A 15,684-nucleotide genomic window follows, 5' to 3' on the forward strand; every position below is an offset into this window, starting at 1 on the left:
TCGTGAGTTTGGAGTCACTTGCATTTGACATCAAAGTAAGTAGAGCCCTCCCAGAGCGAATGAGGAAGGAAGAAGGTGCATCTCCAGCTGTTACAGCTGGGTGGTGCATCTCCAGCTGTTACAGCTGAGCAGCCGGGTGGTTGTGGTCTTATTTAGGGGATGCTCTGCAACCTGCAAGACAGAAAAGTGTTGATGAACAGTGAGCAGTTAGCAATATTTGCCCTCAGTGTCTCTGTTCCTTTCATCTTTTTTTTTTTTTTTCCCCCATAGAGGAAGTACAATTAGAGTCTTCTTGTCGCCAAGGGGGTATCTGTTTCCCTCTGTCACTGGCAGTGCTTTGCTACTGACCAGGTGCAACTCAGTTTGGTAAATGGGGGTACATGTCCTGGTGAACCTAACCATGCCAAGGAGCAGAATGGGGGCAGGATACCCTGGGGAAAGTCTTATCCTTTATTAGCTGTCAGAGTGCCCACAAGAGAGGAAGATACCAGAAAGCAAGCTTTATAAACAGGTCTGTGAGATATGGAAGTGGTTTTCTTGTTGAGTCCTTCTGAAACACATTGAGTTGATAACAAAAGGTAGGGAGGAAAAAGGAAATGTGAGAACAGAATGAAGGAGGCTGAATGAGAAAGGAAGGTACCTGGCTAAAGAGTGACTTTGAGTGAATTCATGGACATAAGGGCAATACAAGCCAGCGTTTGGCAGCATCAGCTGCGGAAGTGGCAAATCAGTCTCACACTTACGCTGAAGAGGTTTACCCGTTAGCACTGAATATCATTCTTCAAATTTCCAAAACATTCTGAAGTTTTGACAGAATTAGAAAGAAAGGGACTTACCCAAAATTAATTAATTTCAGCCTTCTATCAGCAACCTATCTTAGGCAAAATAGGAGCTAACCTACAGAGAGGGAAAAGCATGTGCTCGATTGGCTGGTAGGAAAGTCACCTCTGACTTTGCTTATGTGTTCTACTCTTTTTACTTTAGAAATCACTGTTAATATGAGTTTTTTTCAGTTTCATCACTCAAGACTGAGAGACTTATGTGCTGCTGTTTATTTTCAAGATGCGTAAATAAAATCCTTTCTGGTAATTTCTGGAAACCAAGAGAGATAATATACATCATTCAGTTTCGCTGAGTCATACAAGATGGTAGTATCCAGAAGTAAAATGAATGCTGCTGTGTCATTTTTGATGCAGCATTTTTGTATCTCGGAATTTCCTCTTGCGGAAGGACTGAGACTCTTTACGATGTGAAGGTTGTACAGATTGTCAGACAAACAGGCATCGTGCATCTGGGGTTCCCTCTCTCCACTGGCCTATTTGTTTTGTTCCTTAGCAACTTTTTCTGTGTTACTCCCCTTGGCTGCAAATCAGCAGCACTGGTGACCTTTCTTACCACTCTGATGGGTGCTGGTGTTTATCCTTGCCTAGGAAAACTTTGCCGCTGTGCTATTTGCTTGCACCTGGCCAGCACCAGATGCTGGTGTCACTCTCCTGGCTGCAGCTCACACCTGGTCTGGGCAATGGATGGAAGGAGCAAGCTCTACCAGAAGGGCCAAGCAATATCCTGGTGGGAAGGCTTTTTTTTCTTGTAGATGAGTGATCTGATAAAGTTCTGGTGGCCTGACAGCACTAACAGTGGCTCTCTGCAAGGAATCAGGCATATCTCTGTATTACTAGAAGACAAATAGTCTGTTTCACGTGATCTTAGGCTGATCTTTGCCATAAAGGATGTCCAGGCTATAATTTAAGAGCCTGATCCATGTCCTGTTAGAACTGAGAGATGCCATTGGCTCTGACTTACATAGGCCCAGAAAGTAGAGTTTTGTTTACCAGTACAAAATTGCTATTTTTTTAAACATTAATTTCAAAATCTAACATTTAATATATTAAAAATAATCTTGTATTTTATGAGGCTTTTGTCTTCTGATCAGGATTTCATATATGCAAGTTGAAAGTTCCTCTTTTTATGTCACAAAGCAAGCATAGTCCAGAATGTGTATCTAGGAGGTTACAAGGGCTAATCCATGCACTGTTATCCCAGACATTACAATTTTTTTCCTTAAAACAAAGCGTAGGAGAACACCTCAAGCTGTTGTCTGGAACAGATGAGGGGTTAGGAACATTGAGACTGGGAGAAAGGGATAAAAGATTTTTATCTTGGAGAAAGTGTCTGAGATAAATGTTGCAATTAGTAGATACTGGCATCTAGGCTGAAACCAAACCCTGCTGGAAAAAGGATGGCGAAGAAGAGGAGCTTGTTGCTAAAGAGATTTATGCTTTTTAACGTGGCTTAGGCTTAAGCTTTTTAGCCTTTAGGGCTTGTGTATTGCCATTGGATGAGGAAGAAATATCTGCCTTGAAGTAGAACAAACCACCTCCGTCTTCATCTGAATTTTCACTTCAGACAGTGTTTCTTAGAGGGTTTGACTTTGTTTTTGCTACATAATGCCTATTCACTGAATAATGACATAAAATGGGTGATTTTGCTGAACTCTACTCTTTTATCAACAGAATATTCCCTGCCTTATAAAAGGCAGTGATCAAGAGTTCAGCCTGCAGCTGTGACCAGCCCCCTGAGACACAGCGTGAGCTCAGGCCGGACAAACCCAGAGAGGTCCTGGCCACTGAGCCATAATGGTGCTTATTATCAGGCACAGAACAAAAATTGTGTACAAAATTTTCCAACCTCCTTTTCTCATTGTTTTCATTTCCCTCTTAGGAAATTAGTTCACGAACTTGATTGAAAAACATGTTTTGAGGAAGCACTAAGAACCCATAGCTAAACTGTGGGTGGCCTGTTAGTCTGCTGAACCAAGACTGAACTTATTGCCCAGGTCTGACCTCAGCCACATTACTTTTGCCTGGAAGGGATGTCGGGCAGTTATTCTAAACTGACTGTCTCCAATCTTGCCCTTCCCTCTCTCACTTGCATTTAATGCAGCGGTATTCCCTAGCTCTGGTAGGTTGCCCTTTGCAGAAATAGAGTTAGGCTGGCTTATACCACCTGATTGTCAAAACTACTGTACGTTAAGTTTTTCTTGAAAATGGCCTCTTCTGCTTTCTATTTCAGTGGAAAAAAAGAAGGCAAATTGGTCTGAGATCCCTGGACTGCTGGCGGCCAATTTGGTAGCAGTTACAATGTGCTGAACAGCGCTCCCAAACAGACAGCTGACAGCACACAGGAGGCTGACTGCACCGCTAATGTGCACTGAGGCTGACCTGTCTGAGGCCCTTCCCGTATGCTGCACATCCCCGTGCTGTCATACACAGTAATCGCTGATACTGATTTGAACTCAGTTATGATCGATCTTATTAAATACAAAGGAATAGACTTGTAATGTCCTTATTTGTGCAGGTGGCCAACTCATCCTAGAAAGCTCCTTTGATGGCTGTGTTCGTAATAGGAAGTGTTGAACATCCTCCAGCCTCGAGTAATATCTACTGCCCTAAGATAACACCTCTTTTTCGTGGAGCATCACTGTCTCAAATCACAGTAGAGAAAGCATTATACAAGAAAATGTTGGCTCAGTGCCCATAAAATGGTGTTTCTGATGCAAAACAATGACATTTTCCAAGACATCAAAATATATGAAGTTTTAATCAATTAATGCGATGCTTTAATTATGTTATTTACCCCAAATTATGTCAAACTTATGTTAGCTTCAGGATGGCAGAGGCTAAAGCACCATAGAAAATGGAGCTGTGGATGAGTGAGACATGGATGAAACAAGGTATTGCAGAACAGACGGCAACATTAACCAACCAAAAATGGTCTCTTACTGACGCCTGCTCAGTGTTGAATCTCCCTGCACCAACAATAACCTTTGGGAGATTTTATCTTAAGATCCACAGTTAATACTTTAAAAAATAAAAAATAAATTCAGAGAAAATAACCTATAAAATCACCATATTCTGGGTTGTGAGCTGTACTACCTGTGTTGCATTTCCTATAACCAGCTGGGCCTGCTTCTTGATGTGTATTAATTACTGTGGCTATTTGATGAGACCCTCATCAAAGACACTAAGGGCAATGTTTTCTGTAGCAAGTGTTTAAAAGGTATGGTCTGTTCTGAACTGTTTACCTTGTTTTATATGGTCAGCAGAGAGAGAAGTCTCTCTCTAGCCTTGTCACACTATGAGGGGTGGTAAGGTAAGGTCTGTAAGCTGTATTTGAAAGACCTTGTGTTTTGGTTAGAGCAGAACCTGGCCAAGAGGACGTGACTGCTTCCTGAAGTGAATCTGGTCCTAAGAATGGCAACTCTGCTGTTCGTGAGGAAAATACAGGTTGTATTGAATTTAGAGAAGGAAATAGGTTGGGAAAACAGCAAGGAAAAAGGCCATTGCCTTGTAAGTTCAGTGAGGAAAATGTGCTATCCTCAAGGCAGCCTTTCTCTAAGAGCAAAGCTTTGTGAATGCGCTGCAGCTCTGTAGCACGTTGACATCAAGCATCACAAGCGAAGGCAGAGCAGCAGGACAGACTTTAACACACTTCCAGGAGGATGCTGGAAGACCAGACAGTCCTCAAGTTATTTCTGCAATGAGGAGCGCTCTCAGACCTTCGGTAAACACGTTGTTTGTTACTGAGGTTCAGGATAAGGTCAGCCCCACGGCAATCCGCTTGTACCCCTTCCAGCGACTGTCAGCATTCTGGATGAGAGCGGCTCCAGCGCTCCAAGGGTCAGGTGAAATCTAGTGGCAGCCAAAATACACACCGCGTTGCCCAACATTTGAGTTGTTTTTTCTTCACAAGGATTGATTCAGATCCTCCCTGAATACACGTGTCCCGTAGACAGGGCAAGGCTGAAACCCATGGCCTTTACTGAGTATTAGTCAGAACTAGCCCCAGACTGAAAATGGAAAAAAAGAATGCTATAAAAATGTTTGTAATGCATTTGGTTTTGTAACAGGATTTATTGGAGAGGGACGATTGGGAAGAAGCATTTCCCAATCCCCAAATAACTGTGTTCTCTTTTACACAAGGCTGGAGCAAACTGGTGTACTCTTGCCCTTGCCTATGTATGGGAGGGTTTCTGTTTTAAGCAGTGCTTGGCATTATCCTGTTCTTAGGGACAGATGTTGCTGGAGAGTGGTCACGAGGTTTACAGAGTAATTATGCAGCCTGGGGTCAGAGCATACAGAGAGAAACCTGAGGGCTAAATCTGCCTGTTGTAGATTGCCATGGGGTAACAGGACAGACGATACCGGCTGCCTCGTGATCTCGGTTAAGGGATGTTTCAGTCAGGGTCGTAGCTGACCCCAGCTCCCTTTTGATGGAAGTTTCTCTGAGAGCTGTCCTCTGCGAGGTTGGAGCTGTACCCCAGCTCGTGGCTGTGACTTAGGAGTTCTCCTTTTCCATTCCCAAGGCAGACTTTTCTCAGACATAATGAGGTTGCAAAAGGCTTTCTGCATACATTGAAGTATGTAGCACAGTTGGACTTGGTTATTTTTCTTTTTAGGGCTAGCTGCAATTGCCTTGGCAAGTAGCCTGATCTAGAGAGGGTTTCTATAAACATGCCAGCACAGCCGGGAGTTGTTATGGGGTAGACAATCTCTTCTACCCCTTAAGCTACACAACCTCAGAAAAAGTGAGGTCTTTGCTACCCCACTTTAGGTGGGGTTGGTTCATAGTTAGCTGTAGCTAGAGCTGAATGTTTTGCCTCCATATTCAGAAAGAATTACTGCTTGCACTGCTTTTCCCTTGCTTCCCTACACCGACTTCACTCTCTACAGGAATTGGCTCAGCATGATCCGAGGACAGGGGAAAAGAAGAAAATGGAAGGGATTCTCATCTCTGGCATAATTCAAACTGCTTTGAAAAAATGAAGGGAATGGTGTACCCAGCTCAAGTAGATCAGTCTGACAGAATCAAGGAAAGTTCCTGTCTCCATAGATCTTATGCTCTAGCAAAATTGGATTATTTTAATTTTTATTATTTTTATGATGTTAGGATTGATTTTTTTTAAAGGGCACTGAAGAAAGTAAGCTCTAAGTGCAACTGAATCCCTTGAAAATCTTAGCTGCAAACATTGCTATTACTTTCTTCTACTTTTCTTTCACCAAATGTCTGTTTTTCTATCTGAGCCAGCTGACAGACCTCAATCCACTAAAAATAATCTTTCCCTTTTCTCAGATATCAAAGATTTCTCATAATGTTTTACAGGGCAGGTTCAGTTAACATCTGTAAAAACATAGCAAATTAATTAACCCTTTGAATGTCCTTCTCCCTGTTTATAACCAATAAGGCATTTTTTTTAGCTCATGGACCTATGCTAAGGGTGACTTTTTCCTTTAGCTAAATTCCTCTAAGATTCAAAGTAGCCACAGCAAACTGAATTTAAAGCATGTAGTTAATCAGTTTTCTCCTGTACTTTCCTGCTGTGCTTCTGGTCTCAAATAAAATCCATCCCTTAATTATAATATATATATTTTTTTTCTTTTGAGGGAGTCACGACAGACAGCAACATAAGAAACATTTCCTGGCTCCAGTGAAATGATGTCTGTTGTCTCCCATGGTTGACATTGTTTTTTGAAATTTCCTAAGGAAAATCTATTGTAGGAAAAAAAAAAAAAAAAAAAAAAAAAAAAAAAGAAACTTTTTCGTCTTTCATATACTACAGTCCAAACATTTTTATAGTTCATTAAAATTCCAGACCTCAATTTATCATTCCCAAGCTGATGACTAAGCCTGTAAGTCTAATGGTATACATTGTATTATTAAAGGGTTTTGTGTGAGATACACTTAATATGTACCAGCTTGATTTCCTTGTAGTGTAGGGTGGGACAGATCTTGTGGCTAAGAAAGAAGGAGCAGATCTGATGTAGTTTAACTTTTGTAGGCCTTTGGCAATCTTTCTCCAAAGTATGACAATTCAGAGTAATTCAAACTTCTGTAATGTGGTTGTACAGTTGATGAAATAAATCACATGGAGCACTCTCAAGCTGGCATTCCAGGAGTGGAGCACGACACAGATTTCACTTAGGCTGGTACTACTCACTATTTTCATTACTGTTTGGATGAGGGAGGAGAAATCCAGGTACTGGGATGCTGTAGGACACAAGCTGGGATGGGATCACAAGTCTGTCAATGGGGCTTAGAGTTCAAACATACCTGGGTGTCTTGGTAAAGCAGTGTGGAAAAAATAGGATGGAATTTCTCATCCTTTCATGAACACAAGTATAGTGCTTTGGTGGTAAACAACTTCATGGCTAAGGTAGGGAGAAAGAATTACTGGGCAGCAATAGGATCCTAGAATAGGATCAGAGGATGGATCACAGTCTGAGTAACAGGTCAAATATGTGAAACTGTGGTGAAATCGACAGGAAAATGGCACCCCATCCTCAGTAAGCAAGAGTCTCGAGCTCTGCTCAGCTCTGTGAGGCCTTGTTTGGAGGATTATTTCTGGGCTTGGCTGCCACGTTTCACCAGTGGTGCAGGCTGTGTAATGCTAGATGTCAGATATTTTGAGCCCATATGGTGCAACAAGGATTGGAAATGACACGAGTGGACTTATGGTATGCAGGTGAAAGTCTGATGTGAAAATTAGAGCATCAGGGTTTTCAGCAGGACCTCAAGCCCCTGTGGCCTCTTACCTCCCTTTTTAGCCTCTGTACCTCCTACCTGTAGTTCTCCAGACGGTGTTTACTTCAGTATGCACATGCATAAGAGGAGAGCTGGGGAGAGCTCTGTGTCTTGGATGGTGGAATGCTCCCTGTGTGCGTAAATAATGCAGCAGCTGCATCTATTAGTGTGGTTGTGTCATAAACAGCATGGCTATTAACTGTTAATAATGTACAGTAGGATCCAGTAAGCTCTTCTAAACCTCTCCTTGGAAGTGTGAAGATGTTTGTCTGTTTTACAGCACAGATAACGTGGCTGACCCTGAGTAAAGGGATTAGGGTGAAGCTGCCGTGTTTATAAGGAAAGTACTTCTGGTGCAACTCAGAACCCAAGTGCTTAGGTTGAGAGGTAGAGCAGGCAGCAGTCTCCTGAAAATGCTTGGGGCACATGGTCATCTCCTTTCTGTGTCTTTTTCTTATAACTCCTGTCCTGTAAGTTGGTTTGTTCCTCAACTATCCTAAGTTATCACCACTGGGACCATTACTGGAAAAGTGATATATTTTTTTTTTACACGCTTGGAATGAACAAAAGTGCTTAAAGATCCTCACAAGGACATCAGTATAATATATTAGCATATTTCCAACTGTGTTGGGGGAATTGTGGCTTAGATGGCTAATTACATCTCGAAAGTACTCCTCAATGTGTGATGTTGCCTTGCTGTTGTCTAGGTGGTGCAAGCATAGTGCTGACAGTGGCTGTAACCTGCACCTGGGTATTCCTGGGCATATCACCTAGGCTGCACAGTGACATTGTCACAGAAGCTGTTCTAATGTCTGTAATTAATGCCAAGAGAAACAGAAGTAAATGTCATTTCTTTCGCTGTTCATCTCAGAAGTCAGAGTCTCCCCAGCAGTTTCATAACAGTGGATTTACCCAGCAGGATCCCGAAGCATGCAGGGGCCGCGGTGGAACTGGTGAGGTGCTGTCTCTGCACTCTGCTGCTCCGTGTTTACTCTGGACCCCAATGGTCAGCAAATGCTAATCTCATCCATATGTCTGGCATTCAGCAAATGCTGCTCTCTGTTTTTAATCTGAGGATTGTGTGAGATATGAGACACACTTCAATTAAAAAAAAAAAAAAAAAAGGTTTAATGTGGTTGTTTTTGGCAAAGACAACCAAATAAGATAAGATATTTGTAATACATGGTAGGGCTTGCTTTCTTTCAAAGCCAATGAAAGTTTTGGCTTCCTATAGTGACAGAAAAGTTTGAACAATTTTAATCCTGGAGGATCAATTTATCTCTTGTTTATTATGCAAGTAAAATAACATTTTGAAAGGAAAAACAAACTAGAAATTATTACTACCAGACATACATGGAAATGGGGTATGAAACTTGAGTTTACCAAAGCTGGGTTTGGAATTTTTGCTCCCAAGTATCCAAAATGGGATCCAAGTACAGGCTGAGTGGTACTGATCTGAACTGATACCAACCTCTGCAACAGGCAGCTGCATTGGTTTGTGTTAGCTGAAGTGCTGGTCTGAAGTTCCTGGTACTGTTCCGTGTCAGAGCACCCAAGACAGGTGAATGAATCCATCTTTTCTGCAGAAGAATGTATTGTACATGGCCAGGTTTCCTCTTGCTGACCATTTTGTTACTCAAAATTTTTGTTAAGGTTAGTTAATAAGCTTTGAAATTTTCTCTAACTGAAGCCACATGTAAGAACTATGAACAGAACAATGTCATGTAATGATCAGTCATTTGTTGCCCAACAGGCATTTAAAATTCCTACCAGTTGTTATTTCATAAGAAAAGTCTCATGCCAAATGTTGTATTCTTAAAGAAAGCAGCAGCAGATCCTTGTGTTATATATGCAGACATGCATTACGTACTGACACACACTGAGCCACCCTAGGCTGCCATCTGCTAAACCAGCCCAGGAAAACAGGCTTTCAGCTCAGAACTGAGGTTCTTTTTTCCTCTGAAAATAAGTTCAGCTGGCACTGGTTTGTAACAGGACCATCAAAGGGAAGACTGAGAGGTTTTGACATGCCTGTGGTGTTTAGCCAGGCTTGGGTTGTATTTGGGGATCGTCATCTAGAATTAGCAAAGGACTGTGAGAACCCACGAGGTGAGTAGCACAGCTCCTCATTCTGCTGCTAACGAACTGGAAAGTCTGTGGTAAATTTGGAGACTCCTGCCATGTTGACGTGAGGTGGAGCTGGTTATTCTGCATTTCCAATGCCTGGATATAAGGTCATTTCCTTCCAGCAGTGGTGAAATCTAGGGTTATTCTTATACTGTGAAACAGCAGAATTTCTTACCAATGTCTGCTCTCCCGTCCTCTTAACCAGTCAGCAAAGCAATGATTCAGATGAAGCATCATGAGCAATCCCAGTGTTGAAAGCAGTGAGCTGCACCTCAACGATGGGACTTCCAGATTGCCTTTTTCCCAAAGTATCGCTTGGCCCTCTCTGACACTGCGAGGCCACGTACATAGCAGTTCAGAAAAACCTTTCTGCCAAGGGTAACAAACACACTATTGCTGTAAAATATATCCCTGTGTGCCATGATAGCTAGAGGTGCTCCTTTTAGTGCCTTGACCTGCAGCCTGTCGTTGTACCCCTTGGGACAGACACAGCAAGGGGGCAAGCTGGGGAGGAGCAGGGAGATACCACAGCTATGCTTGGGTGAGAATCTGCCTGTACATAGGATGGAGACAGGAAAGCCATGGGAGAGGAGGAGCCAGATCAAAGAGAGGAATGAGCCCCGCAGACTGGGAGGCGTGTTTCAGACATGTGCATGTTTTCTGCCTTCTTCAGCGCTGAGTGGCAGTGGTCACTGCAGCAACTCACACTGCTTGTGGAGGAGGGTTTCCAGTCTGGCAGCCAAGGGAGTGGCAGTGACAGAAGAGCTTAGGGTTCTGGCCTCAGTAGCATCATTTCCTACTAATTTTCTACTTTTCTTGATATTTTTCCACCATCAAGGTCTTTCCCTGTAATGTTTCCTTCTTCTCCTTTTACTTACTTTCAGCTCCTCATCAGCTAATGTCAAATAAGTCTTCCAAATACTGAAGTCCTCAACGATCGCTTGCAGCTGAGAGCAGAACTAGGAACTCCAGCAAAAAATGGCTGAATTCTGATGATCAGAAAAGGCAACACAGTCTACATATAAGAATTTAAATACTTCTGTGTATTCTGACTTGTAATTATATTCAGTGCCAGAGCACTTTTGAATTTCCTGGTACAGAAACTCTGTGTTTTGACTGGGAGAACAGCAAATGTCAATATGATGTGGAACGCGTGAGGAGGGATAGCTGGCAGAAGCATGCTGTGATCTTTTGCAGTAACCTCGGATTTTCTTTGCTAGGATCTCTGCGAAGACCCCCACCTGTTTGTGAATGGAATCAGCTCCCATGACTTGCACCAAGGCAGCCTGGGGAACTGCTGGTTTGTGGCTGCATGCTCCTGCTTGGCTCTGAGGGAGTCCCTCTGGCAGCAGGTAGGTGATCAATGTGTTGGTGCATGAAATAAGGCCAGTAAACCCTGGATGTTTCCCTCACTATCAGCCAGTAATTTTCCACCTAGGGATAATGCACCTCTGGCGACTGGTGAATTTTGGTGGCTTCCAATCTTCCCTTTCTTTAGAAGTTCATTTTCCCTGTTACAAGACCACAGTCACAGTTTCCCACAAGTCCCCACCACACAGTTTCATTGAGCACCAAGGAAGCGATACAGCAAAGCCAGAGGGTGCAATGGTCATTCTCTGCAGATCTATTCAACTACTACTTCCTAGGTGTCTTTGAAATGGGGCTATATTGGACTTTGTACCAAATTCACCATTTTTTTCACCGCTTCATCTGTTTAAGGTCCACTGCTTTTGAAGCTGAATAGCACACAGTGCACACTCAAGGACACTCTGCCCTCTGAATGAAACTTAACATAGTGCATTTAATGACCTTTCCCTTTTGCATATTTTCTCAGGTGATTCCAGACTTTGAAGAACAAGAATGGGACTCTAAAAAGCCAGAGAAATACGCTGGGATTTTCCGTTTCCGTTTCTGGTGCTTTGGCAAATGGACAGAGGTGGTTGTTGATGATCTGCTGCCAACAATAGACGGGAAGTTGATCTACTGCCATTCCAATGTGAAAAATGAATTCTGGAGCGCATTATTGGAGAAAGCTTATGCAAAGTATGATTTAATTTATTGCCCTTTTAGACCTCAGTGCAGTCCCTTCTACCCATCTGCTTGTTTCATCTCTCAACCCAATCATACTTTCCAAGGGTTTTGGGTTTGCTTCTAGTAGAGAAATTTAAAAAATGAAAACTCTTTTTTTTTTTTTTTTTTTTTTATCTGCATGGAGGAGTGCAACACACTGTACTTAGCAGCCCAAAGCCTTAAGGATCTTTCCACTCCTTTCCTAGCAAGTGTTTATCTGCAATCTGCAGTTTTGCTTTGTTTTGTTTTCCCTGGTGAGCCACAAATATATTACCTACATTCAAACCAAATTAGAGTACTTCTAACAGCCACTTGGTGAATAAGAATGTTCTGTGTTACCTCTAGGCTGGCTGGATCTTATGAAGCCTTGGATGGAGGCAGCGCTGCAGATGCAATTGTGGATTTCACTGGAGCAGTGGCAGAATCTATTGACTTGGTACAGGGCAAATACAGTGAGATTATTTCCGAGCAGATGAAACTGTTTGAAGACTTGCTGAAAGTGCATAAAAGAGGCGGGCTGATCAGCTGTTTCATCACGGTAAGTATGGAGAGCTGGGTATTACAAGTTTATTTCAATGAACTTTCTTATCTGGAAAAAACAGTATTAGTAGCATAAGTATATTGAGTGCGCCCTTTATCTGTATGCTTTGGAAAAGCTTTGTATGGAGAAAACTAGCAAGTTGACAGTGTTCTCAGCCAAGTGCAACTCCAGAGCCACCAAATACAATCATAAAACCACAAAGCCACTTGTGCTTTTGGCCACACTACTGTGGATCTGGAATGCCGTTCTTTCTGAATGGTCACAGTTGTGTATTGACCCGAGGTTAATCCACCTAGAATGCCCTAATTTACAGGCCAGATGGCAGCATTCAGTTTCTTTATTTCCCAAGGAAATTCATTTACAGAAAACACTTCTCCTGGCACTAAGCTGCTGGGACTTGCTGACTCTGCTTGTGAGGATGCAGTCAGTGGAACACCAGAGCAGGGCTGAAAGGCTGAGCTAGCTTGGCCACTTAAGCACTCTATATCACAGATGGGGAATTTAAAGCAAAGATCTTATTGCTGTCATGCTTAACTATTTCCTACCTTGCAATCTGTAGTGTTATTGCTAAATCCATATTAAATTGATGGACCCCTGGCATTGGTTCATTCAGAAAGTCTTGTGAGTATTACATTCATTGTGCAGTTACCTACAACAACAGGAAATCAGCCGAGTTTGGAGGTGCCTGAGAACATCATCTGTCTAGCTAGGCCTGGCCATGCACTGCCTTGTGCCTGTACCATGGTACCAAAGAGGAACACCTGGTACTTTGTGGGAGATCAACTTGAAACAGAGAACTCTGCTGGGATAGAAGAGGAGTCCTGAACTGTTCCTCCCAGCAGAACAGGCAACAGCTCAGAAACAAATTCTTCTAGGTCTTTGGTGTTTGTACCTTTGTCATGAGGTCTGAATTTGTATTTTAAAATAATTCGTTCCATCTGGTTTGTTTGGACCAGGCCATACTTACTGGTGTGATGGTTATTAACAGTGTTTATGGGATGATAGGTTGCTCCCAAATGCTGAGGCAGTTCAGTTTCCTAACACAGGTCTGGTGAGGGATAGACAAAATCTAGGGAGTTGTAATTTAAAAAGCAATTAATTAGGTAGTTGTAATGCCTTCACTTCTTCCTGGCATTATATTTCTGCCTGTAAAATTAAACATAGTTACTTCTAAGCTTGATTACACAAGGGCTGTTCATATTGGTTTGGCTTGACTCACCTGCATTTATCACTTTTTGATAGCAGCATTATACTTTCCATCTAGCAAGCTTCATTGTATGTATTTAATACTCAAGTGGCTTCATTGTTGACTTACAAACATGTCATCATTTTCCTTGGATTGCAAAATAGCCCTGAGCTTCACCATTTGGAAATTTGAACAGACAGCGGATATTTAAATATCTCATTAAAATAAATATATAAATGGTTTCAGAATGAAGTGGGAAAGGCAACCCAGCAGTATAGGAAAAGCCTGGGGGATAATAAAGGCAGCAGGAGAGGTTACAGACTTTTGTGCTGTGAAGGACTCTTTTAGTTGTGAAAAATGTAAGCGAAAGTGTTACATTGGAGAAAGCCCAAACCCATTGGAAATGTCAGCCAGTCTTGATGTAACACATGAGCTGATTCTTTAGGAGCCGCTGTCAGTGAAAGGCAGAGAGGTCTGGGAGAGAGTCTCACACTTGCAAGGGCATGTCTTGTCTGATTTGATAGAAATTTCTCTTTTGACTTTTTTTTCTGATTTCTTATCTTTGTGGATGAAACAGTTTTGTATCAGCGCAATGCCTCCCTGAGGAGAAGGACCCTGTCTGTTTAGACCAGAGAAATTTTGAAATGGATAAAAATATTGGGGATAGTACTAGGTGCTGTTCATAATTCTAATAAGTCCTTCTCTCTGCACCAGAGCAAAGGCTTGCTTGGTCATTGGACTCTTAATTAGATTATTACAAGTTATACATGGGGATCTGCACTGAGTCGAATCTGCTGTTCTTGCTGTCCAAGAGTTCAGTGTCTTAAGGCATGCAGGTTATGGCCCCACACAGGCGAGAGAGATTCTGCAAAGCTGCCCATGCTGGCTTCAGATAGGATGTGATGAATCCAGAGACATGCCCATTGGGATTGTTTCTGCCTAGGAAGCAGCGTTATAGCACTGGCACAGCTTTAATTTTGCCACTGTCCTGCCTGGTATGTGTTGCTCAGAAACACTGCTGCACTAGCTTTGTAAAGGGCCCATCATTCTGAGCAGCTCCAGCATCTGCGTCTGATACTGCTTTTCTGGTTTTAGAGGTACTTGGGAATTTTATTTAACACATCCAGATGAAAATCTTCCAGGAAAGCCTGCAGATCTGCCTGTTGCTGCATGAGAGGTCTGAAAGATCAGGAGTGATGTGAAGGACACGTCTGATAAATGGCTACAAAGCTTTCTTGCTTGTGCCTCGTGTTTCTATCCTTGCAGATAGTGCAGTGACTTCCTGGGTATCAAATCCACCCCAACACAGAGATGGGCACTGGACTCACGGGTAAGTCCTTAGGCCCTACAAAGTGCCCAGGTGAGGGCACAAACAGGCAGTGCTACATCCAAACATAGCCATCGGTATCCAGAGGGCCATTCTGTGAAGATGACAACACTTTAGAAGGGCTGACAAAGCCTGTCCACCAGCCAGTCTTTAGCTCTCTGAGGCCAGGAAGAGACAATGTCCATAGCAGGCAGTGTTCTAGGCTCTGGGCTTGTCTCCTGGGACTTGCCTGGCACTACCACAGCTAGGAGAAGACTAGTGAGCTGCTAGTTTGAGCCCCAGGGCTGTTGGTTCCCTGCGTAATCAAAGCACTTGGCAAGAGAAAGCATAGTTGTGTGGAAAAAAAAAAAGAAATCTTCCCCATCCTACCACTTGAGTGTGTAGATGGCAGATGCCCTCAATGACCTGACTTCTCTCTCTCTTTTTTTTTTTTTTTTGATTGTAATTTTTGGTGCCGCAGGATTCCTCTGGCAGTGCCAATGAGGTGGAGACAGCGATGGGTCTCATCATCGGTCATGCCTACTCAGTGACTGCAATTCGGAAGCTGCACCTTGGAGAAAGGCTCACATTCTCTTTTAAGGCAGAGAAGCTCTTCATGATCAGGCTGAGGAATCCCTGGGGCAAGAGAGAGTGGAATGGCGCCTGGAGTGACAAGTAAGTGCTGCAAATCCAGTGTCAATGGAACAAAATTGTGGTTAGGGCCACCAGAAGTTAAATGCATGATTAAACGCTGAGACACAATGTCAGCCTGCAGTACTCAGAGATGTCTGAAATGTTTTGCTGCCTCTTCCCAAGCATAGCATTCTGTGAGCAGATGAACGCATCTGGGAGCAGCCATAGAGATTATGACTT

The 15,684-nt window shown here is 42.8% G+C and overlaps 1 protein-coding gene across 8 annotated transcripts in view; it reads left to right on the forward strand.

Moving 5' to 3' along the window:
• Positions 1-15,684, forward strand: part of CAPN6 (calpain 6) — a 61,575-nt gene that overhangs the window by 24,182 nt on the left and 21,709 nt on the right. For all 8 annotated transcript variants that reach the window (XM_082770860.1, XM_082770861.1, XM_082770859.1 and 5 more), the window contains 4 exons: positions 10,929-11,060; positions 11,543-11,751; positions 12,124-12,316; positions 15,293-15,486. In XM_082770860.1, coding sequence (XP_082626986.1) covers positions 10,929-11,060; positions 11,543-11,751; positions 12,124-12,316; positions 15,293-15,486 — 728 coding nt within the window. The remainder of the gene's footprint in view (positions 1-10,928; positions 11,061-11,542; positions 11,752-12,123; positions 12,317-15,292; positions 15,487-15,684) is intronic.

This window comes from Aythya marila (assembly GCF_965140915.1).
Source record: "Aythya marila genome assembly, chromosome: 13".
In the NCBI taxonomy this organism is placed as follows: Eukaryota; Metazoa; Chordata; class Aves; order Anseriformes; family Anatidae; genus Aythya; species Aythya marila.